The sequence below is a fragment of the Carcharodon carcharias genome, chromosome 9 (genome assembly GCF_017639515.1).
Source record: "Carcharodon carcharias isolate sCarCar2 chromosome 9, sCarCar2.pri, whole genome shotgun sequence".
Lineage (NCBI taxonomy): Eukaryota > Metazoa > Chordata > Chondrichthyes > Lamniformes > Lamnidae > Carcharodon > Carcharodon carcharias.
The window spans coordinates 39654749-39679115 of NC_054475.1; the positions used below are offsets into that span (position 1 = coordinate 39654749).

General features: G+C 42.5%; 1 protein-coding gene across 3 annotated transcripts in view; it reads left to right on the forward strand.

The window, feature by feature from the left end:
* The first annotated feature begins 788 nt into the window (after nt 1-788).
* LOC121282181 (neuron navigator 1-like) overlaps nt 789-24367 on the forward strand; it is a 589054-nt gene continuing 565475 nt past the window's right edge. The window contains exons 1-3 of one of the 3 annotated variants that reach the window (XM_041195735.1): nt 789-913; nt 12048-12156; nt 21605-21744. In XM_041195735.1, coding sequence (XP_041051669.1) covers nt 12146-12156; nt 21605-21744 — 151 coding nt within the window. In that variant the 5' untranslated portion in view covers nt 789-913; nt 12048-12145. Of the gene's footprint in view, nt 914-7909; nt 8091-12047; nt 12157-21604; nt 21745-24367 lie in introns of those variants that run through there. The other 2 variants (XM_041195734.1, XM_041195736.1) reach the window with 2 other exon arrangements.

The window sequence follows — 24367 nt, forward strand, 5'->3', positions numbered from 1 at the left end:
TTACTAATTTCCACTTGACAGGTGGAATCGTCCCAGATTCACACTAAGTGCGGTAGAGGGTGGGAAAAAAAATGTTTTACCCGCTGGCCACAAAATGGCAGCTTTTCACGCCATATTGTCCCAATCCCACCTCATTAATCATGAATTCCTGGAAACATGCCGTTTTGATGGCAGGAGGGCTGTCATTTGTCCGCCATGCTGTCACCTCGCCACTTCCTCACACCAGGCACCATATTTAAAGTGCAGCCACCTGTGCACCTCTCAGTACTTCCAGCCCAAGACTGTTGCACAGAAGACATAGCCCCAAAAAGCAAGAAGACCACAGCCCCCCAATTCAGTGACGCGTCCCTGGAATGCACCCGCTCTGGGTGAAGGCCAGCAAGCTAGGTCACCAATCCGACTTGGGAGATGGTGATAGAAGTGGTGGTCAGTGCCAACACCCTGCAAAAAGAGGACAGCCACCCAGTGATGAAAGAGCATCAATAATCTCATCTGTTCCACCAGGATAAGTCACTCTTCTCATCACTCTCAACTCACATATCCACAGGGATCTTGCACCTCAAGGGACAACACCACTAACTTTCACTCACACCCTCACATCTCTATCAGGCTTATATCCTCTCGAGCTCATGCCCTCACTCCATCCATGGCACCACTCACCACACTAACATTCCATGCAGTGCCATGTGTTGTGCTCATACACTCCATCTCTTTTTGTGCAGGAGAAGCTGGCTCAAAGCAGCAGGGAGAGGTCCCAGACTGGGGGTAGAGTGGTCCACATTGGGCTCCTCACGCACTTTGAGGAGCGTAAAAGTCTGTTGAGGACATGGACTGTGCCTGTGGCAATAGTGAGGTCGGTGGCGAACACTCACGTAAGGATCCTGCACCACATCATCCCTCTCTCAACTAAAATGTGAGTGCTCTCTCTCCTGCTTTTGACTGTGCTGCGATGCACTAATTAGCTCTACTTTGGCTCACAGGGAGCTCTGCCAAGCGACCAACACACGCAGCCAGCCAGCCCCTCAGCTCCATCCAGATCCTCACCTCCAGCCAAGAGGACATTATTTAAAAAGGGGGAGGAACAACTGAATTAGAGTAGTTAGCCTAACATCGTTAGTAGGGAAAATACTAGAGTCTGTTATAAAGGATGTGATAACAGGGCACTTAGAAAATGTCAAATGGATTAGACAAAGTCAACATGGGGCAGAATTTTTCACTCAGCGGACGGATGCATGCCCAACTTACATGAGTGCAAAATAGCGTGTGATGACTTTGGGTGAGCACCCCGACGTCACCGCGCACTCGCGCGATATTTTGGTTGAGGGCGCACGCTAAACTCGAAAGCGCCCGCCAACCATTAAGAGGGCAATTAAGCCCATTAACGGCACAATTAACAGGTGTTTTGTTGCCCGTGCAACATTACGGTTGGCGGGAGGGTGAATCGGCCTTTGCATTTTTCATAAAACCTCATCTGAGGGAAGGAAATGAGGTTTCTGTGATAAATTAAAATAAAAATAAATTTTTGCACTAATTTTCATTATCTACATTTTCAGGTGACTAATTTATGATGCTTGGACACTTTTTTTTGGTTTCTGTGACCTTTTATTCTAGGTGGTTCAGGTCTTTAGCTCCCTGAGGCAGCTCTCTGCCTTCAGGGAGCTTTCTGTGAGTGCTTACCCGTACCCCTGCTGACTTCAGTGCCCGCCCCCACCCCCCCAACCCCGGCAGCACTCAGCCTTTCAGCGCGAGCTTCACACTGGCTGACCGTTTAATTGGCCAGCCAGCGTGAATTCAGGACCCGGGGACTGATCGCAGTCGGCATTCCGTTCCCCAGCTGATCCCAGACCCACTGGTCGCGCCTGCCCACAGAGTTATGAAAGGGAAATCATGTTTGACAAACCTACTGGAGTTTTTTGAGAATGCAACTAGCAGAATAGATAAGGGAGAACCAGTGAATGTAGTGTATTTAGATTTTCAGAAAACTTTTGATGAAGTCCCACATAAGAGGTTAGTCTGTAAAATTAAAGCACATGGAATTGGGGTAATATATTGTCATGGATTTAGAATTGGTTAGCAGACAGGAAACTGTAGGAATAAACGGGTCTTTTTTGGAGTGACCGGCAATAAATAATGGCGTGCTATAGGGATCAGTGCTTGGGGCCTCAGTTTTTCACACTATATAGCAATGATTTGGATGAGGGAACCAAATATAATATTTCCAACTTTACTGACAACATGAAACCTGGTGAGAATGTGAGTGAAGAGGAGGCTGTTAAGATGCTTCAAGGCGATTTAGACAGGTTGAGCGAGTGGGCAAATACATGGCAGATGCAGTATAATGTAGATATGTATGAGGTTATCCACTTTGGTAGGAAAAACAATGGCAGTATTATTCAAATAGTGATAGATTGGGAAATGTCGATGTACAAAGGGACCTGGGTGTCCTCCTACACCAGTAACTGAAAGCGAGCATGCCAGATGCAGCAAGCAGTTAAGAAGGCAAATGGTATGTTGGCCTTAATTGCGAAAGGACTTGAGTACAGGAGCAAGGATGTCTTACTGCAGTTATACAGGGCCTTGGTGAGCCAACACCTGGAGTATTGTGTGCTGCTTTGGTCTCCTTTCCTAAGAAAGGATATATTTGCCTCAGAGGGAAGGTTCACCAGACTGATTCCTGGGATGGCAGGATTGTTGTATGAGGAGAGATTGGGCCGACTAGGCCTGTATTCACTGGAGTTTAGAAGAATGAGAGGGGATCTCATCAAAACGTATAAAATTCTGACAGGGTTGGACAGACTGGATGCAGGGATAATGTTTCTTCTGGCTGGGGGGTATAGAACAAAGGGTCACAGTCTCAGGATACGGGGTAGGCCACTTAGGACTGAGATGAGGAGGAACCTCAGGGTGTTGAACCTGTGGAATTCTCTACCACAGAGGGCTGTAGAGGCCAAGTCACTGAATATATTTAAGAAGGAAATAGATTTTTGGACTCTAAAGGCGTCAAGGAGTATGGTGAGAAAGGAACATGCGTTGAGAAAGAGGATCGACCATGATCAGATGAAATGGCAAGACAGGCTCAAAGGACCGAATGACCTGTCCCTGCTCCTATTTTCTATGTTTCTGTGACACTTCCTCAATTGAAGAGCTGGAAATTATCAGCCGGGAAGACCTATCACAGCTCTTGCCTACACCCTCCACCAGCGTGAGACAAGCACCTCGGTGGGACCTGGATCTAGAGCAGGCTCAGGATCACAATCTGGTGGCCACCGCACAGACATGTGTCCACAGCAGGAGGAGGAATGTTTACCCGACCTCCCAGGCACTTGTAGTACTGCTGGGTAAGAGGCAGCTGTGAGGTCAGAGTCAGATGCCTGGCCTCTGGATTTGACCTTCCAATTCATCGTGGAAAGTCAGCAGAAGGCTGGGGAACCATCAAGCAGAGCTGTTGGAAGCCCTGAACAGATTGACACGTGAGGCGGGGAGTGCGTCCACCTGCTCTCTGAAGTGGTTCTCACATGTGCACGTATGGAGGTCTCCATGGGAATGATGGGGGACGCCACGGAGACCCCAGTCCAGCAGAATGCAGAGATGTGCGCAGACTTGCACTCCATTGTAGTAGCCATGGGTGAGTTCCTGCAGTGGCAACCTGAGAGGGAATGAGGCATGTTGACAACCCTCCAGGTGCTCCTTCCCCTTGAGGAGTCAGGCCATGGACCTTGGGTGCCCAAATGAAATAGGAACAGCAACTGGACACCCATGGGTCATTCATTCAGTAATCTCAGAAGCTGTCCTCTCTCTCCAAGCCCCCTTTGCCTGTGACCCCCCCTCAACCTCGTCCTCTTTCACCACAGAAGGACCAGAAGGTCTATAGGAGAACAGCCAGAGCAAGTCTAGGGCCCCCAAGGCCTCGGCTCTCCAGAGGATCCACGCCGAAGGCATCAGAAGCAACAGGGCCAACCATCGCACAGGCTGTCTCCACCCCTGTTGCGGATGTCAGGGCAGCACCTAGAAGTGTCGGGTGTAGAAAAATTAAGAAATTCTGATCATGGTTGGTTACATGGATGAACACATTTTGTCACTTTATAATCTGGAAATATCTTTTTTTTTCACTGAACATTGTTAATGGTATCTTTCTGCTTCATTGACAGGCTTTGCGAGTCCTCCATTGCATTGCCCTCTACTAGCAGTTCAGCTGCATGCAGCCAGCCCACGAGTGATTCTGGAGGGAGAAGTGTGTGTGGGGCAGGGCCTTTCCGAGCCTCATGCAAGCACTCTCCCATGCATGCAGATCCTTCCTCAATCACACTCATCTCAATGTCCTGAGCATTTTCAATGCTGCCTGCTGGGGTTCACTTCAGTTGTCTCTCTGAGCTGGCCTGCACCTCCACCTATCATGAGTCTCCTTTTACTTTTGGATTTACAGGCATGGTGCGAGTATTATTCTTCTTTAGCTCCCCTGTCCATTCCCCTCCCCTAATTGCCCATGTTCTTTTCCACCATCACCGTCGACCCAATCCCCACCCCCCCCCCCAAACCAACCCTGGCATCAACTACCCTCACCCTCCCACCCTACTGGCTCACTCTGCTCATTTTCATTCTTACCATTCCCTCCTACCACACCCACCCACCATAGTCAGCAACCCCACAGACACCTCCCTTGCATGTTCACCTGTACTCTTTGTGATTCGTCCTGCCCCCTCCCCCTCGGGACTTCTTGCTCCACCCCTTCCCCTCCCTCAGGCCTCCTTCTTCCACCCCGCACTTCCCTCATTTCTCTCCCAGCCCCAAACCCCTCATGACTTCTTGTTCCCTCCTCCCCCACACCCTCCTTAGGACTTCTCGTTTTTCTCTTCCATCACTACCACCTCACCCCCTCCCCTCACCAGGATTATAAGATGTTGATGTATTATAATGAAATTCCTGATGTTAGCTGGCAGGAAATGTGGCCTGCCATCAGCAGGCAGAGTGGATGATTGCAAATTTATTTCATGATGGTGTGAAACCAATTTTTGGCTTTCCTGCCATATTATCCACTCACACCTGCCATTCTATCTGACACCAACAGGCGTGGGAAATTCTGCCCTATGTTGGATGGATTCATTTTTTAAAATCAATTTTACAGGTGCAATTTATTATAAGGTAAAGTTCATGCCATAAAGCCTATGAAAACATTCTAATCAATGAATATAAAAACAAAATCTGCATTTATTCCTGATACAACTGTGGTATTCATCAAAGTAAATCATATATATTTACATTAATATGCCATAAAACAATGAATTTTTGAATTGGATGACCTTAAAATAACAAAATTTATTGCATATACTTTAATAACACGACATGTACCTTTTCAAATTTTAGAGATATAAAGGCACCAATCAATCATTAGGTAAAAATGTCATGCGTTAATTTATTGAGACATAGGTAGAAAGCTTTAAGACATCAGCAGTAGAGGTGTGTGTGTCTGTGTGTGCTCTGCTCAAAAGCAAAAGTGAAACTAAGACTGGATTGCATGACACCCTTCCCTTCTAGTGATGTCATACTACTAGCCCTTAAATTTATATTACAACAGTACAGTGGAAGAAAATAACCAAATTTAAATAGATCTGATGATAGACATAGATCTGATAGGATTTCAGAGGAGTACAATCCTAACAATGATGGCAAAGAAAAACTAATCATTGTAATTGAAAATGAGAAAACAGTCAAATCTTTAATAATTACCAATAAACCATCAAGTTATAAACATCTATTTATTTAAGAGTCAATATTATTCCATCATTGATGGAAAGCTTTGGAAATGTATGCTCAAATCCCTGATTTGTTTTGTAAAATTAGCCCCAAATTACAGTGAGTCTGTATAGTCAATATGGAGAATTTGAGAATGACAAATACTCAGCTAGTGGACAAAAACAAGTTGTAAGAAATTGAGAGATTTGAAAGCACCAGTAGAGATTGTTTTGATGAAATTATGTTTCTAATTGAGATTTTGTATTCATGCTTCACTCAGTCATGCATTGTTTACCAACGCATTTCTGCTTTATTAAAGTGTCAGAAAATCTGTCTCCCCCCACCCCCCAACCCTCTCCCCCACCCAATTTGCTTGAAGTCTGCTTTCAATTTCTTAAACTATTTTAAAATGAAGGATTTGGATAGTAGGTAGTATTTCTGGATATTGGGTCATGTTGTATTTACTAGATAATTATCCTCCAGAGATGCTACATCGTCCTGATGATGTCTGTTACTTTATCACTTCCCATTACTAAACCACATCCACTATTGTTTTGGGGTGCAGTGCAGCTATGCATTAAGCTAACCAACTTGATCTCATGGGAGAACTGTTGAAAAACCATTCAACATTATGCTTCAACAATCATTTCACATATTTCAGTGACGCTGTCAGGTGTCTGCTGTATCCGTTTCCTTTGGAAGTGGAACCCCCACCAATACACTGTTTGCCAAGGTGAGATGTGTTCAACTGTCTGCAGAAGTGAGTTCCGATGGCTCAACATACATCATACTTAGTGCAAGTTTTTTGCTTGGCCTTCCTTTATAGATTGCCTTCCTTTTTCAAACCTGTCAAACATGAAGACTTCCTTTGGAAATCCACTGGTGCAGTAGTGGTGCTAGGGGGGAAAATGACCTGCAGTTTGGCATAACGTTTCCAGAGAACCTGATGACTTAAACAGGAATAAAAAAATATATTAATACATGGCTAAAATGACTAAGATCGTTACTAATAAATTCAAAAAGCAATTCAGGGGAAATTTATTTACCCGAAATGTGGCAAGAATGAGGAATGTGCTACCCCAAGTTGAGGCAAATAATATAAATTTAATTAAGAGATCCTATATCAGCATGAAGGAGAAAGGAAGAGAAGGGTTTGATGAAGTAGGGTTTTGAAGAGGCTCATGTGGAGCATAAATGCTGATATAGTCTAGTTGAGTTGAACAATATGCTGCTTTGCTGTACACGATGTAGCTCGATGCAAAATGCATTTACCTTTTATAAATTTGTCCTTTACAAAATGCAAGACTTCTGACTATTTCAGCATAGACGGAATTTGATGTAATTTGCACTTAAATGATTATAGTAAGTCAACTTTAGCTCACAAGAAATTAAAGATCTTTCAGCAGCCAAAGATTGGAGAGGTGTATATTGCATCAAGTTGAACCAGTTTATGAAATGAAGCCCCTCACACACATGGGATGTGGGTGTCACTGGCATGGCTTTGTTGCCCATCTTTAACCGCTCTTGAGAAGGTGATGGTGAGCCATCCTGACAACTAAGTGGATAGGCCACTTCAAAGGGCATTAAGAGTAAGTGACATTGCAGTGGGTGTGGGTTCACATGGAGGGCCAGACCAGGTAAAGATGGCAAATTTCCTTCCCTAAAGGGACATTAATGAACCAGAAGGGTTTTTATGACAGTCGATGGTAGCTTCAATGTCGCCATTACTGAGATCAGCTTTCGTTTATTCATTGAATTTAAATTCACTAGCTGCCATGGTGGGATTTCAACCCTTGTCCCCAGAGCATTAGTTAGGGTCTCTGGATTATTAGCCCAGTGACATTACCACCATGTCACCATCTTCCCATCTCTTTTGAGAAAATGGAGACCCATTCAAACATTCCAGTAAACTTACATATTTCAGGATGGTATTACTTGCACACATCAGGTTGAGATATGAAGATTCATTCACCCATCCCAGATAGAAAATTGGCTGATGCGATTCTTTCCTATGAGTTCGGCAGGAAGCATTGCAGGAAAAACTCTTATCTGGGAAGCTTCTGGTTTATTAGGCCGCTTTACTGACCAATCCCTGGCTTAAAAAAATCTGGGAGGAAGTCAAATCCCTGGCTTCCTGTCCAGATAGGAAAGAAAAGGCAGAAACACCTAAATGCCAGTTACTTTGAGGAGGTCGACCGACGGTGACGTAGAACAACCCAAATGCTTCCTAAAGTAGAGCCAGGCAGGATCAAAAGAACTATTGAACTTCAGGAAAAATATATATTTAGCCTGCTACCAGACTGCATAGTTTGTTTTGCTATGTTTGTAATTGAGAAGATGGACTCATGAGGTGAAATAAGGTGAGATTTATTATAAACGTTACTCTGTACATTCACGTTCTGATTGTGAAATGAAGTCACAGGATAAATAAAATTGGGCCTTTTTTCATTCAAGAGTTAATCAGCTTGCCTTCTGGAAAGTTGAAGAGTTTTAAACTGGTGTTTAGTTCTGTATTAGTGTTCTTGCTTGTTTGTAATTTTGTACAATTTTTTTTTATCCTTTGATATACTGTTTTGCCTGAATAATCTTTCTGTTGTTCCTCTACCTATTATCTTTCTTCCCACCGATAGCTGAATTTTCTTCTCTCAGATGAACACATCTAATTGTTAAAATGCTGCTTCTGGTCCTCTTTAAGATTTTCTTTTAAAACTATCACATGCATTAAATTTACTGCTTCCCTTTTTGTGTTGGGCTGATATATCTCATCCACAAGGATCTCTCTCAGGATCAACTGCTGGATTGATTTTTCTACCTTTGAAATACTGATACCTTGAGCCTACTGTCAATTTCTTGTCTTCAGCTTCTACACAGTTGGATACTGTTTAAATTCATGGGAAACTTCATAAGGCCCCATGGAGTGATTTATGAATCTGCATGTCATTCTTGTACAGGAGCTATACTAACCTCTCTCTGTCTCATTTTTAATTTGAGTGAATGACCTGTCAATGTTAGCTCTAAGTGTCTGTAAATTAATATTTTTCAATGCTTCCAAAATATTTGCCATAATAAATTAACAAATATAGATGGCAAAAAGCCAATGATTACAAACCTATTTTTACAAGGAAAAGAAGAAACAATGTCAATGAAAAATAAATTATGCTGTTTATCTATTCGGCCTGAATAAGTTTTAATTTGTTACATTATTGATATAACCTCAGTTCAGCTCACAAATATTTAACTCCAAGGTAAACGCAAACTATTTATAATAATCAGGGTATTTCCTTGGTAGAAGATCTAATGGGACAACCTATGTAACCAACATAGCCTGCTTGCTTTTGTATATTGCAATAGTTTCTCAGTAATGTTCTGGGTAGTTCATTATATTATCATAGAATAGGTTTTCATTCCGTGTACCTGGCCGTGCTGATTAGGCTTACTGGTGTAGCAAGCTTCCACACCAATGAAACAGCTTTTCATTCAACACGGTAACTTTGGTAATTCAGTAAACAAGTCCACAATAACCAAAGATGAGGGAGGGATGAGAAGACAATTTGTTTATCTCCGCCCATGGAGAGCCAGTTTGAGGCAATGGAAGATATGGGAAGAGCTTGTTCTCTGAATGTGGGTCAGTCAGAAATGCACTCACTGGGTTGGAATTTAAGTTGCTGACATGCATAGAGCAGGGGGTTCGATAGCATAAGGGAAATCCGGAAATAGTGTAGTGCATTTATCAATGGATTTTTAACCCAGCCACTGCATTCACATATTTCTGGGTTTCCCCACCAATTAACATGAATGGGTGTAATGATGATCTGCATGACTTGGTTTAAATATTGGAGTTGATAGGGACATGGTAAACATAAAATTTGATGGAGTTGGAAGCAGAACACAAGGAAATGACAGAATGACAGGTCCCAAAAGGTGTATATGAACAAACAGCAAAAAACGGTCAGTCAAGTCCCCTGTAGGGGCTCAACAGATTCCAGTAGGAGTTGCAATGGAAGTAAAGTGGGTTGGGCTCAACCCTGAGTCCAGTGATTATTTTAATTTTGCTCAAAATTATAGGAAAGTACACAAATATAGCATCAAAAAGAGCATAATATACAAACTTATGAAAATGATGGGCAGGAAAAGATCAGTTCATCCATCCAGCCTGTGCCACGTACATGATGTTTTTCATGACTGTACACTTCCCACCCCTCCAGCCACAAAATCCAAATCATTGTGTTTGACCTTTTAAGTTAGATTTTCTCTGTTCTGTGGCTATGGTCATGCTATTGGTTTTCCTCAGAGAGAGACTCTTGAAATCCCTTAACATAATCTTTTAAATGAATCATTTTTATTCTTATTTCCTTGTTCAGCATCCTGCTTAAGGTTTTCTGGAGCTCTTCCCTAGCTGCATAGTTTGCTGGTCTAAGATCTTGTGCAATCACATTTTTTTGAATTGATGTTAATTACTCTGAATCATCACTGAAAGTCAAGTATTCACTGACTTTTAAGACTATTAACCCGTTCTAATGTAACATGTTCTACTTAAGTAGTCACTGGTTATCTGTTGTAATATTTCCCTGCATCACAGCAGTGACCACACTTCAGAAGGCTTCCAATAGCTTTGAAGCACATTCTCAATGATGCTGACCACAGCTCAGTTTTTAAATGGTGTCAATAGCAGCAGAGCAACGGAATAGTTTCCTCTTTCCCCAGTACCCCACCAAACAAAACCCCTGTTTCCCATGCCATTCTTATGAGCATGAGCTCTCTGATCTCTTTGTCCCAAAGCCAAATTGTGTGTGGATCAGGAACTAATCCAAAAATTATTGCCTTTGAGGCTCTGCTTATTAATTTGGCCCCTAGCTCCTCAAACGTCTTTGCAAAAACATCATTCCTAGTTTAGCCTGTGTCATTCTATCGTTGGTCCCTAATTTAACCGCAGCCACTGAATCCTCCTCTTTGCATTCCAAATTCATCCCCAGCCCTGAGGGGATGTCCTTAACCTCGTCACTGGGCAGGCAACACAATTTTTGGAACTTGCAGTTGTGGCTACAGAGAACGGTATACTAATATTTGGCTGATGAGCTGATCAGGGAAAATTGTCTGCCAACAGCTCAATTCCATTCAAGCCTGTCTTAAACGGACCAAAAGCCATTCTGCCAAAAATGAACCAAAAGTAGAAAATATCTTTTAATTTTCATTCTTCTCTCGGTGACGGTGTTTGCATCTTGTGAGTCTAAATAGCGGGTGTTTAGCAGATATATGTAATGAGGTATCACGACTGAATCAATGCTACATTCACTGTGTCCATGTTTACTTTCCATAATGATCACTGTATAACTATCAAGAATGGGGAGTCTGGATAATTTTTTTATTTTCCCTGGTCCAGGGAAGCTGTGATACTGGAACTATTAACTGCCTAAGATCCATAAGTTCAACATAGACCAGGAATCAAAACCAGAGCTTTCCGATTTGTATAACTCAGTTGTACACCATTCATGTTTTTACCCAGAGATTCCATTTTATAATTTTCACATCAGCTGTCTGCCATTCAGGTGTAAGCAATGAAATATTGTGAACTGGATTGCTTAGAAATTAATGGCATTTTATGATTGAAGGATTACCATCAGGTTCTAAAGCTTATTGATTCTTTTGGCATTTTAGTATTTAGATTATTCCTTTCTTGGAAAAAAAAAGTTTAACTGACTCATCGGCCGGGCCTTTGTTCAGTGACATGAGCGGACAAATTGACGTGATAAATGCTGGCCCAGCCAGTGAAGCCCACATCCCATTAATGAATTTTTAAAAAGGTGGAGCAGCTTCAAGGGGTGAATGGCCTACACCTAATTCTGGTGATCTTGCATTTTGTCTGCTGATGCTTCATCCTGAGCTTTTTTTGTCAGTTTTTGTCAGTGATGATTTGCCATTGCCTTCCACTCTTCAGTTACAGTGTCAGGAGGCAGGCCCACAGTCTACCTCAGCTAGAATGGAAATTGAACCCATGTTGTTGGTGTTATTCTGAATGACCTGCTAGCCATCTAAGCTCACCACACTTTTTCACATATGCTACATGTCTCTTAGACTGCATTACCAAAGTGTCACCAAAATATAGAAAAGTAATATTAGCTGTTGTAAGCAAATGTTTATCATATGTCAAATTATTTTACTCTGTCGGTTACTTTATAGGCCTTGTAAGAAATATTCTTATGTTTTGTCTCCCCCAGCTATTCTGTATGGCAAGATTCCACTGGACTCTTATGAACTTTGGATTGAATTGAATTTAGAAGTGCAAGCATAATTTATGTCGTTTTCTCTTTTTTCTTTAGAAATAGGCAACTGGACATTAATGGCTATTATTAACACAACATCCCATCAGCTGGCACAAGATTCAGACTGACATTTCCTCCTCAAGGAATACTTAAACATGCAGTCCAGGTTGGTGCCTGTATGATATTCATGGCATCGCTACAATGTGAAAGTCTCAGGTTAATAAATTATTGTACTTGAATAAATGACAAGATGTTCCAAAACAAACCACTGAGATCATCAAGTTTTATATGGTGCTATTGAATGTTTCAAGCTTAGTATTTCTTTAAAAAGTATGTGATAGAGTTGAATGATTCAACTGCCGGTGCTGAATTTTAATATATTGACTACATGGAGAAAGATTGATAGCTGTCAGAATTACAATGAAGAAATAATTAGATTCAGATTCTATTATATGCTGTAGGATTAAATGGTTTATGTGCAAGTTCAAATCACCTCTTTAAACTCATTTCTTCTAAAGGTGTTTTTGCTGTTTTAATTTCAAAATATTTTATATGATTTAGGTTAATCCAATTTCCTCTACTTGCTTTTTTAAACAAAATTGTAGATATGATTAAAAAGGCATCGACATGGATAAAAAGCAGTAACAGGGGAGGCGGTGGTGTGGTGGTATTGTCACTAGATTAGTAATCCAGAAACCCAGGCTAATGCTTTGGGGACCTGGGTTCGAATCCCACTATAGTAGATGGTGAATTTAGAAGTCTAATGATGACAATGAAATCATTGTTGATTGTTGTAAAAACCCATCTGGTTCACTAATGCCCTTTAGGGAAGGAAATCTGCTGGCCTGCATGTGACTCCTGTGTGACAGTAATATGATTGACTCTGAAATGGCCTAGCAAGCCACTCAGTTATAACTAACTGGACTGACCACCCAGCATCAACCTAGGCAGTGGAAATGACAATGGTAAACCCAACCCCTGTCGTTATTAAGTCCTCCTTACTAACATTTAGGTGCTTGTGCCAATATTAGGAGAGATTTGTCTCAGACTAGTCAAGCAACAGCCTGACATGGTCATACTCAGGAATCATAGCCTTACAGATCATGTCCTAGACACCACCATCACCATCCCTGGGTATGTCTTTTCCCACTGGCAGGACAGGGCCAGCAGAGCAGTATAAAGTGAGGAGTAAGTTGCCCTGAGAGTCCTCAACATTGACTCCGGTTCATGAAATCTCATGGCATCAGGTCAAACATGGGCAAGGAATCCTCCTTCTGATTACCACGTACCACACTCTCTCAGCTGATGAATCAGTGCTCCTCCATGTTGAACACCATTTGGAGGAAGCACTGAGAGTGGCAAGGGCACAGAATGTACTTTGGGTATATGGGCATCAAAGGCACTCCAATGAATATCACCAAGAATGGCTCAGTAAGACCAAGCTGGCTGAGTCCTAAAGGACATAGCTGCAAGACTGGGTCTGCGACAGGTAGTGAGGGAACCAACGACATCCTCACCAAGCTCTTCACCAAAATCCCACATTCAGACTGGGGATACCCTCCATTGTGTTGTGTGGCACTACCACTGTGCTAAATGGGATGGATTTCGAACAGATCCAGCAGCTCAAGACTGGACATCCATGAGGCACTGTGGCCATCAGCAGCAGAATTATACTGAACCACAATCTGTAACCTCATGGCCTGGCATATCCCTGACTCGACCATTCCCACCAAGCCAGGTGAACAACCCTAGTTCAGTGAAGAATGCAGGAGGGCATGCCAAGAGCAGCACCAGGAATACCTAAAAATAAGGTGTCAACCTGGTGAAGTTATAATACAGGACAACTTGCGTGCCAAACAGCATAAGCAGCAAGTCATAGACAAAGCTGAGTGATCCCACAACCAATGGATCAGAGCTAAGCTCTGCAGTCCAGCCATATCCGGTCATGAATGGTGGTGGGCAGTTAAAAAAACTCACCTGGAAGAGGAGGCTCCATAAATATCCCCATCCTCAATGATGGGGGAGCTTAGCACATCAGTGCAAAAGATAAGGCTGAAGCATTCACAACCATCTTCAGCACAAATCCATCTCAGTCTCCTCCAGAGGTTCCCAGCCTCTCGGATGCCAGTCTTCAGCCAATCTGATTCACTCTACGGGATATCGTGAATCGGCTGATGGCATGGGATACTGTGAAAGCTATGGTCCCTGACAATATTCCAGCAATAGTACTGAAGACTTGTGCTCCGGAACTTGCCGCGCCCCTAGCTAAGCTGTTCCAGTAAAACTACAACACTGGCTTCTACCCAGCAATGTGGAAAATTGTCCAGGTATCTCCTGTACACACAAAGCAGTACAATTCCAACCCAGCCAATTATTGCCCTGTCAGTCTACTCTCATAAATAAAGTAATGTAAGGGGTCATCAACAGCGCTATCAAGCGGCACTTGCTAAGCAATATCCTCACTGACGTTCAGTCCAGGTTCTGCCAGGGTCACTCAGCTTCTGATCTCTTTACACTCTTGGTTCAAACATGGACAAAAGAGCTGAACTCCCTGAGGTGAAGTGAGAGTGACTGCCCTTGATCTCAAGGCAGCATTTGACAGAGTATGGCATCAAGGACCCCTAGCAAAACTGAGCAAATGAGGATCAGGTGGGAAACTGTGCTAGGTATGACTCCAACCAGCGGACAAAGGAAGGTCGTGGCGGCTGTTGGATGTCAATTATCTCAGCTCCAGGGCATCACTGCAGGAGTTCCTCGGGGTAGTGTCCTAGCCCCAAACATCTTCGACTGCTTAACCAATGACCTTCCTTCCATCATAAGGTCAGAAGTGGGGATGTTCGCTGATGATTGCACAATGTTCAGTACCATTGGTGTCTCCTCAGATACTGAAGCAGTCCATGTCCAAATGCAGCAAGACCTGGACAATATCCAGTCTAGGACTGACAAGTGGCAAGTAACATTCGTGCCACACAAGTGCCAGGCATTGATCATCTCCAACAAGAGAGAAGCTAACCATCACCCCATGACATTCAATGGCATTACCATCACTGAATCCCCCATTATGAACATTCTGGGGGTTACCATTGACCAGAAACTAAACTGGACTAGCCATATAAATACTGTGGCTACAAGAGTAGGTCAGAGGCTAGGAATCCTGCAGCGAGTAACTCACCTCCTGACTTCCCAACGCCTGTCCACCATCTACAAGGCACAAGCCAGGAGTGTGATTGAATCACACCGGATGAATGCAGCTCCAACAACATTAGAGAAACTTGACACCATCCAGGACAATGCAGCCCATTTGATTGGCATCCCATCCATGAACATTCACTCCCTCCACCACTGACGAACAGTGGCAGCAGTGTACACCATCTACAAAATGCACTGCAGAAACTCACCAAGGCTCCTTCGACAGCACCTTCCAAACCCTCAATGGCTACTATTTGAAGGACAAGGGCAGCAGTTACCTGAGAACAGCACCTGGATGTTCCCCTCCAAGCCACTCACCAGCCTGACTTGGAAATACATCATGGTTCCTTCACTGTCGCTGTGTCAAAATCCTTGAACTCCCTCCCTAACAGCACTGTGGGTGTACCTACACCACGTGGGCTGCAGTAGTTGAAGAAGGCAGCTCACTACCACCTTCTCAATAGCAATTAGGGGTGGGCAATAAGTGCTGGCCCAGTCAGCGATGCCCACATCTCATAAATGAATTTTTAAGAATAGGCTACTTGGGGGTGAAATTCATTGTAATAGAGCAAAATTGGCAACAATGGATTGGCAGCCTGATTTACATTTCATAAAGAAAATTAGGCAGTGTGTGAAAGACACTGCCGATTCACTACTACCCTTTTTTTGCTGATTGCCCAAGACAAATTTGCTCCCTTTATCAATAATTACCATTTGCTCCAAGTCTGGATCTCATCATAACATTGATTAAAGCAAGTTAACCTAAGAGAAAATTATCTATGTGCATAAAGTCTATCCTGAGAGTACTGATGAATGGGGAGTGGGTGTGTGGGTGGGTGGGGGGGGGTGGTGCATGTTTATGGATCAAAGGTGTCTTCTGATCTTGACTGGGTATTTATTGTTTAAAATTAGTCTAAATACGGTCCAGTTCAATAACAGTGCAATAGATAATTACTATTTGATTTAGTCCTGTATATTTGGTGAGCCATGAATTGTAAAACATGAAATACAGCTTGTCTGCAGAAAATGTACAAAATACTTAATTGCAATGATAAAATACAATGTTTGTACTAATTGTATAAAACATTAAGTACCATTTTGCAAGAGCTGTTCTGTCAATATCCACATTTTCTTAGATCATAGGGTAGCAGGGTCATTTGAGACCTCAGGGTGGTCATCCCTGCCCTTTTTGTGATTCACCCCACGCTTAGGGTTATGAGCCATGATCAAAAGCACAACCAGTGAATTTTCGGTGGTGATGGTGGAAGAGCTAGAACCTCAAGACAATGGCTGTTTACAGGCGGAAGGTGATTCGGGAAGAGGACTCACACCCTTTACTTTGTACCGCTTCATTGCCCCATCATTATTTGAGGGAGGAGGGAGACTAGACAATTAGCTCAAGGGGAACAAGGTGGCTTTCGAGTCGAGACTGGTGACCTCATTTGGGCATGCACGACCAGGCACAGATTGCCAATATAGTAAGGCTCATATCACCACTAGAATTATTCTGGAACTCACTCAAGTAGTTACTCACTGACTCAGGTAGTGGTTCAGTTGCTTGGTGAGTGGGTTGGCAGGGAGGAGGGGTTGTTGTGGATGGGGAGAGCGGTGGTCGTGTAGGGTGTTCTATAGACTTTTGAATAGCTCCAAGCTGGTTGGCATCTGATGCATCTTACACAGTTTTTCCATTAATAGAGAAATTAAAATGCAAAAGGTGGATGAGGAGGCCGTAATCAAATTGCTACTAGAGAATAACAGTGAGGAAGTGGAGAAAATGTTTCAACACCCAGGAAGACACAAGTGTTGATCACTGATGTGTGTTCTCCCAAGTGGCCAACCTGGCACCAGCACAAACTGTCCTGCTCTATTTTTTCACAATATAGCACACCACCACATCATAGCTGCCATTGTACCAATATACAGAGAGGTCCATCTTCTCACTCTCACCTCTTACAGCTGCAGCTGAAAATCAGCACATTAAAATGGTACTGTCTCACCACACCACCTTGCTTCTGTCTTATTTGTAATGTACAGCCTTTAATGGCTGGCAGCCCTGTTACAATTATGAGGATTACAAGATTGTTGCGTTTTCCAACTGGGTTTTTAAGGTAAACAGAGGATCATGTGACCCGTTCTGAAGTTTGACAACAGACCTAGGATGGTTAAAGATCAAAGGGAGTCCCAGATTGTGTTACTGGGGCAATGGTGTTAGGTGTTTATGGTTGGGAAAAATGCCAGCTGCAGACTGAGTCTCCCAATGTTCCAGAAAAGTGTTGAAGGTAGTGGGTTGTAAACAGTTGTGTTGTAAACTCTTCATTTGCTTCTAAGAAAAAAGAGAATTGGGGTCAAAAATAACTAACCAGCATTTCCATCTGACTGCAAAGCACAAGTCTTTCACATTACCATGGGGAAGAGGGCAGCGGAAGTTATTTTTGAGATCAGGTAGTCTTCCCTACAGATCAATGAATATGGCAGACAGCAGATTTGTGTGGTCAGCAGAGAGAAGAGGCTGCTTGGCTTTGCAAACTACTATAGCGGGATACGGCAGGGAGATGGTCTCTCATCGAAGAGACACATCCTGCAGCCTTCCATGGATTCCTGGACATTCATCCTGTCATGGCCAGAGGGAAAGAATCATCAAAACAGGCTTCACAGCCGGTGGTAAATTTAGGAAACTCTAAAAATTAAGGGAAGTACTCGGGGAGCAGACACTCAAAGTTACTACTTCGTGAAATGGGGAAATTCTGACCCATTTGAAACTGGGAGCAACTGTGGACTGCTCAAAGGACTGTGATTCAGTGTAGAGTACGATGTGTGATAAGTATAAAAGGGGAATGTTCCTTTCTGTAGTTGCTAAGTATAAGTAGCTCGCAAAACAAAAATAGGGCTTAGTTAGAAGTGATTTTTGTTTAGTCATTTGTTACAGTAAAAGCTTTTTAAAAAAATGTGAAATCTTGTGTTATTCTTTCAGCTATTAACTTGAAGTTTGAATTTTTTGTTTTGAGTTATCGGTCTCCATGGGGATTGCAACTGCCCTTTTAACAACTACTGGCACTAGTAAACCTTATTCATGGGTCTTCCCAGTTCATCATGCAGTTTGTGTTGAGTGCCCCTGCTTACTGTGTGCGTTAACAACAAAATGTTATCTCCGTGCAACACAAATGTGCATAGTGCCAAAAAGCAATTGTCCTTGTCCCCCTAATTTCCATAGTTGTGCAGCCACATTAGAATATTACTAAATTCTTATTTGTCATCCCCTTAGCGCTGATGGTGCCAAATAATTTCATTGTTGTTGGTTCTGCACCAGCCTGGCTATTTCAGTCATCTGTATCCATTTCAGTGACAAGTCAGTCTTGGCATTGTCTATCCAGCCCTTTCTTGGTGGCCTTCAGCTACTTGTTACATGGACCTCTGTATGCAGGACCATAAAAGGTATTTTATCAGCTTCCATTCATGAAACACATCACAAAATTAATATGGCTAAATCACAAAGCATTTAGTTATCAGTGTACTGCACAACACCCTTCAATATCAAGCCTGATTCCCTTTTCCTACATTACAACAGGTTCTGAAGCACTGTGGAAAGTCCTGAGGCCAGGAATGGCGCTCTATAAATGCATGTCTTTTTTTCAATAAATGGAACGTCTGTCCTTTGTCAATGGATAACTTGCATCTCCTGAATTTATCAACATGTTTGATCAACATATTAATTTGATACCGTAAAAAATAAAAGTTGGTAAAATGGGATTTCATTGTGAATTAAGAGTTTTATATAAAGCTCTGTGCTTGCGTTTCAGCACATATCTGGTATATGAAGACCATATCATCAGATTTGGCATCTGGCCAGTGGAAGCATACATCAGTGGACCTCAATGAGATCAGTGTATCTTTCACTCATGAGGCCTGGATTTACGACCCCCAACTGCCCCCACCTCCCAACTCTTAATGGCCTCTTCCTGCTGCTTCTGGGATGGGAAAGGCTCATGCCCAGTTTTCAGTCTGGCAGCTTTCACTCCGTAGGCCGGTAGCAGGAAAGGAAGGGAGATGCCTTATAACAGGCTCTCTGGGCCCATCGAAGCCTGCGCCCCCCCCCCCCCCCCAAAAGATATTTCTGCCCTCTTTGCCCCATTCTGGTACCCAATTTCCCCTCCCCATTTTACACCCCCACCCCCCCTCATTGTGGCCTTCTAGCCTGGCCCTGGCATAAGACCCCACCCTCACTTACCTCTAATTCCAGCTCCATGGCTCCTCAGTATTTGGGACTGGATGTAGGCCTAGCAGTGGCCACTGCTCCCAATAGCACTGCTGGGACCATAGAAGCTACCATCCATTTAACTGGCTGACAGATCTCTAAAGCAGGACTTCCTGGCCAGATGGTGGTGGAAGTTCCACCTTAATCCACATAAAAATGCAAGTGGGGCAACCTGTCGGTCACAAATCGTGGAGGAGGTGGTGGACCCCAGTGCCCCATTAAATTCAGCCCATGGTTATCTGTAAACTGGCAGCTTCACTAGACAATTGTGATGTGGAATGTATACCTCAATCCCTAACCATCATTCGGAGCAAAATAAAAGCAAAATATTGCAGATGCTGGAAATCTGAAATCGAATCAGGAAAAGCTGGAAAACCTCAGGAAGCTTGGAAGCATAAGTGGAGAGAGAAACAGAGTTAATGTTTTGAGTCTAATATGACTCTTCTTTGGTTCATCTTTAAGAGCATTCCTGAAAAATGCTACTGCATGTTGGCTTGAGGTCTGAACCAATGATGGTGAATATTGCTCAATGGGATTTGCTGAATTGTTGCAAAGTTGACACATTCTGCAACTGCTTTCATCCAAGCTTGTGTTCTCCTTGCGCAATGAACATGAGGCTTGTTCAGCTGTTACTGTTCACACAGTAATCTGCCTGTTGGGTAGCTCCATTAAGTTGGAATCTTGGTTGCACTTAATTTCTGTTCACTACAAACCAGCCCTTAGACATGCACCAACTCTCCCTCTTCCCGATCATGATCAGTGACTGACTCTCTATGCCCTCCAGAGGTTCAGTATTGCATTCCAAATGTGTAGCACAAGGGTGTTTCTGCTTGAGGGTTTCTGTGAGTGATACAGTATGTGCGGTTAGACTTTTGCTGTAGATTTTGTAAATCACCTTGCCTGATATAGTAAAAACAGTTGGGTATTTTAAAGCATTTAGCTCTTGAAGTAACAGCTTATTTGAGAGGCAGAAACATTGCTTTTAATGTAACTGGGCCAGCTTTGGTCTAGTATTCCTGAATTTTGGGTCCAAATAGGATTGACCAGACTATGCAGCGAGGCAGCAAGCAATTCCCAGTACTGAATCTCAGCACTATTCTCTTCTCCAGTTGGGCCTTCGGCTGGAATTTGTTGTCTGAAACAGGTAGTAACTTCATAAGAAATAAAGGAAAAAAGCACGAAAGAGGGAAAAAAGAGAGATATCTGCATTTCACAACCTCAGGGCACATTGAAGTACTTTTGAAATGTCAGGAAAATGAACAGCTGATTTGCACACTGTTAGGTGCCACTGCTGTATGTGTGAACAGGTAAGGGGAATAGGTGTAGCTCCATTTTGTGACCAGTGGTTATGTTGCATTTTAAGTCCACTGCATGTTTTAGAAGCCTGGCAGGAAAGTGGCATGAAGTGGAGGAGGGAGGAACTTTAAAAGGCATGAGGACATTTGAAAGTATGTGTTTTAAGGGCTTTTCTGGGCTGTTCCTTTGTTTTGTTGATTTTTATGCTGTAAATAAAATATTTGAACCTGGGGCTTCAATAATTAGAAATTAAGCTGTAATAATGTTAGCTGTAATTTTTATTTTGATTGGCTAATCATTATTTATACAAAATATGCTTTACTCTAAGGTAATTGTCTATTTAATCTTTACAAAACTTCTGAAGGAGCCAGAAGAGAAAATTGCTTGTTTTGAGGACCAATCTCAGCCCATGTGTCATTATTTCTGTTGATTTGTTCAGGCTACTGTCCAACCATAGGATTAAGACACTGTAGTTAGCAATGTGTATGCTTTATTTGTGATTCAGTAATGGATGGCGTGTGGTTAATATTAAAGTTGGGTTGGGCATTTGTCAAACCCCACCAGACACATACCCACCTTATTAAGCTGGCAGCTGAACTAATGGTCATGAACTGCAACTTTTAATCTAAAATAAAACAGCAGTTCCATAATGCTGTAGACATATCATCTTTCTTTCTGAAAAGTGGTGAGGTAATTTCTTTACTTTAGTCTCAGTATGCGGATCAGCATAATTGAACTCTTTTTCCCTCCCTTCTGATTCCAGTGCAGTTTCCATTTGTGGTTAAACCCAGATAGTCTCATTGCTCTTGTGCAAGGCATTATTCTCTCTTGAATCTGCTTCATATTTACAGTCAAGACACTATGTTTTTTCCTTCAGGATTCCTGGCCCCACTGCAAGGGCAACAGCAGCAACCAGCAGTAATACAATGTCTCTCTCAACTCTGAACGGACAAAGTCAAACCATTAGCAGTTTGAAAAAGCACAACAACCTGGCGTGCAAATCTGGAAGCCAGAAAGGTAAGGATTAAATGTGTACTGATGCATTTAAAAGTCAGTTAAATTAGAATGGTGGCAAAATAAATTTCAAGTACTTATGATCAAAGTTTTGGAAATATTATTTAAGCACTAAGTTGATAGGAGTAAGGCTCCTCAATTTGATAAAAGGATTACGTATAGGAATAGAAATTTGTTTTTTGAATAGGGAGCACATGCATACTCATACACATGCTGAATTCAAGTTACTTGTCTTCAATTACCTATCAAACCTCTAGTGATTGAGAACAGATGACAAGATACCCAGTTTTTTTTATAATAAAATTGTGGTAAAATAACTTAAACGTGGTTTAAAGTTTGAAAAACTTCCACACTGGCTGCAGTTGTGCTATAGACAGCACTAGGAAAATGTGCACTTTCCCAAGTGGTATCAATCACTCTTATGTGTCAGATCAATAGTTCAACTGTGGGTCACAAAGACCCGAGCAGCCTTATTGTTCAGTGTATTTTATTCATTATGTATAATGCATCCATATGAATGTCCAGCTTTAAGTAGTAGTGGGTGATACACCAAACGTATATTTGATTTTTTAATGTTACAGCCAAACTGTTTTACATTAAAATGCCAAGTTAAATTGAATAGGGCATTTAAATTAACACTCTGACGTTCGTATGATGCAAAAGTTCTAATCTAGTTCTTGATTAAATCCATTTGTAGATAAAATTGATTTGAATCAGATGTGTAAAATTGTAGCCTTCAGCCCCAAGAGTAAACATGGTTCATGAGTTGGGTTTTGATTTTCTTTCATAAGGCAGAGAAGAGCATAAATCCTTGATCTGTAATAAATGTCTTTTCCCAATGTAAAGGTGGAATTTCATGGAATGGCAGTTATGGTACATTTACACTGTAGCCTCTGAAATTTCATTCAGCTTAACTAAGGATGATCTGGATTGAATAGGATGTCAGAGGATTTATATCTACAGCTGCCTCATTCAGTTCATGTGCTCAGCAATATTAAATTAGCAACCCAAGGCGTGCACTAAAATATCCATTCTGGTTACAAATGCAGATTTCCTGATATTTTCAGTTCTCAAATATGAATCTCCCAATTCGTAGTTCAAGTCAGAAGACAGACATTTTTGTTTTAAGTTTTTGGTATAAAAATAATTCTGCAACCTATGTACTTAAAGGTTCACCTTAAGCCATTCAGAAAATTGTTCCAAATTCAGACTTACAGTGCTAGCCCATTTGTAACATACGACAATGGTTTTCATATTCGAGGCATGTTAAGTGCCTGCTGAATTATTCAAGTCAAAAGGAACTGCGAAGTTTCTCAATGACCAGAATTAACATTGTCAAAACCAAATTTGAACAAACTTCAAATTTCATTAAAAGTAAACAACAGAAGGGTAGAATTTTGGCAGCAAAGATGTACAGACAGGGAAAGTGAGCCAACAAGCTTTAACATATGCCTTTTGGATATTGGCTTTTTAAATTATTTGTTCATGGGATGTGAGCCTCACTGGCAAGACCAGCATTTGTTGCTCATCCCTAACTCTCCTTCAATAAGGGTTGGTGAGCACCTTCGTGAACGGCTGCGGTGCATGTGGTGCAATTCCACGTGCTATTAGGGAACAAGTTCCATGATTTTTACCCAGCAACAGTGAGGGAATGATGATATAGTTCCAATGTGTGACTTGAAGCAAGCTTGCAAGTGAAGGTATATAAAAAACAGAAAATGCTGAAAGAACTCAGCAGGTCTAACAGCATCTGTGGAGAGAGAAACAGAATTAATGGGCAGAATCTTCTGGCTGGCGTGTGGGTGGCGGAGTCCGCGTGTCAGTGCTTAAAATGTCGCACGTCCTGACATCAGTGCGCGGCATCATGATATTTTGGTCGGCGGGTGCGCTATGCAGTGGGACGTGTGCCCGCCATTAACTAAAGGCCTCATTAAGGCCCTTAACTTGCCAATCGTCGAGGATTTTGAGGAGCCCGTGCGACCTTTGGCTTGGCGCACGGGCCCAACAGGCAGGCGGGTAGGTGATTTTTTTACAAACCTCATCCAGTGGCGGGATGAGATTTGATAGTGGTTTTAAAAAGGTTTAATAAAGTTTTTGTTTATTTCATTAACATGTCCCATCTCGTGTGACGTTTTCACATGAGGGGGACATGTTAATGAATTTTTTATTGTTCTATTTTTTATATTTGCCAGCCTTTCAGCGATCTCCCTGAGGCAGCACATGCACAAAAGAGCGCACCCTGACAGTTGGGGAATCCCCCCGCACAGGAAGCACATAGCGTTTTACATTGGGCGGCCTGCTGGGTGGGCCTTAGTTGGCTGGGCGGGGTCATTTTCAGCAGCAGCAAACGGCTGCCCGCCTGCCGCTGAGCCAGTGGGGCTTGCCTGCCAATCAAGGGCAAAATTCTGCCCAATGTTTCGAGCCTGCATGACTCTTCTTCAGCTCTTCTGCTCTGAAAAAGAGTCATACAGACTCTAAATGTTAACTCTGTTTCTCTCTCCACAGATGCTGTCAGACCTGCTGAGTTCTTCCAGCACTTTCTGTTTTTATTTCAGATTTTCAGCATCTGCAGTATTTTGCTTTTGTCTTGCAAATGATGGTATTTGCTATAATACAAAATGGTTTT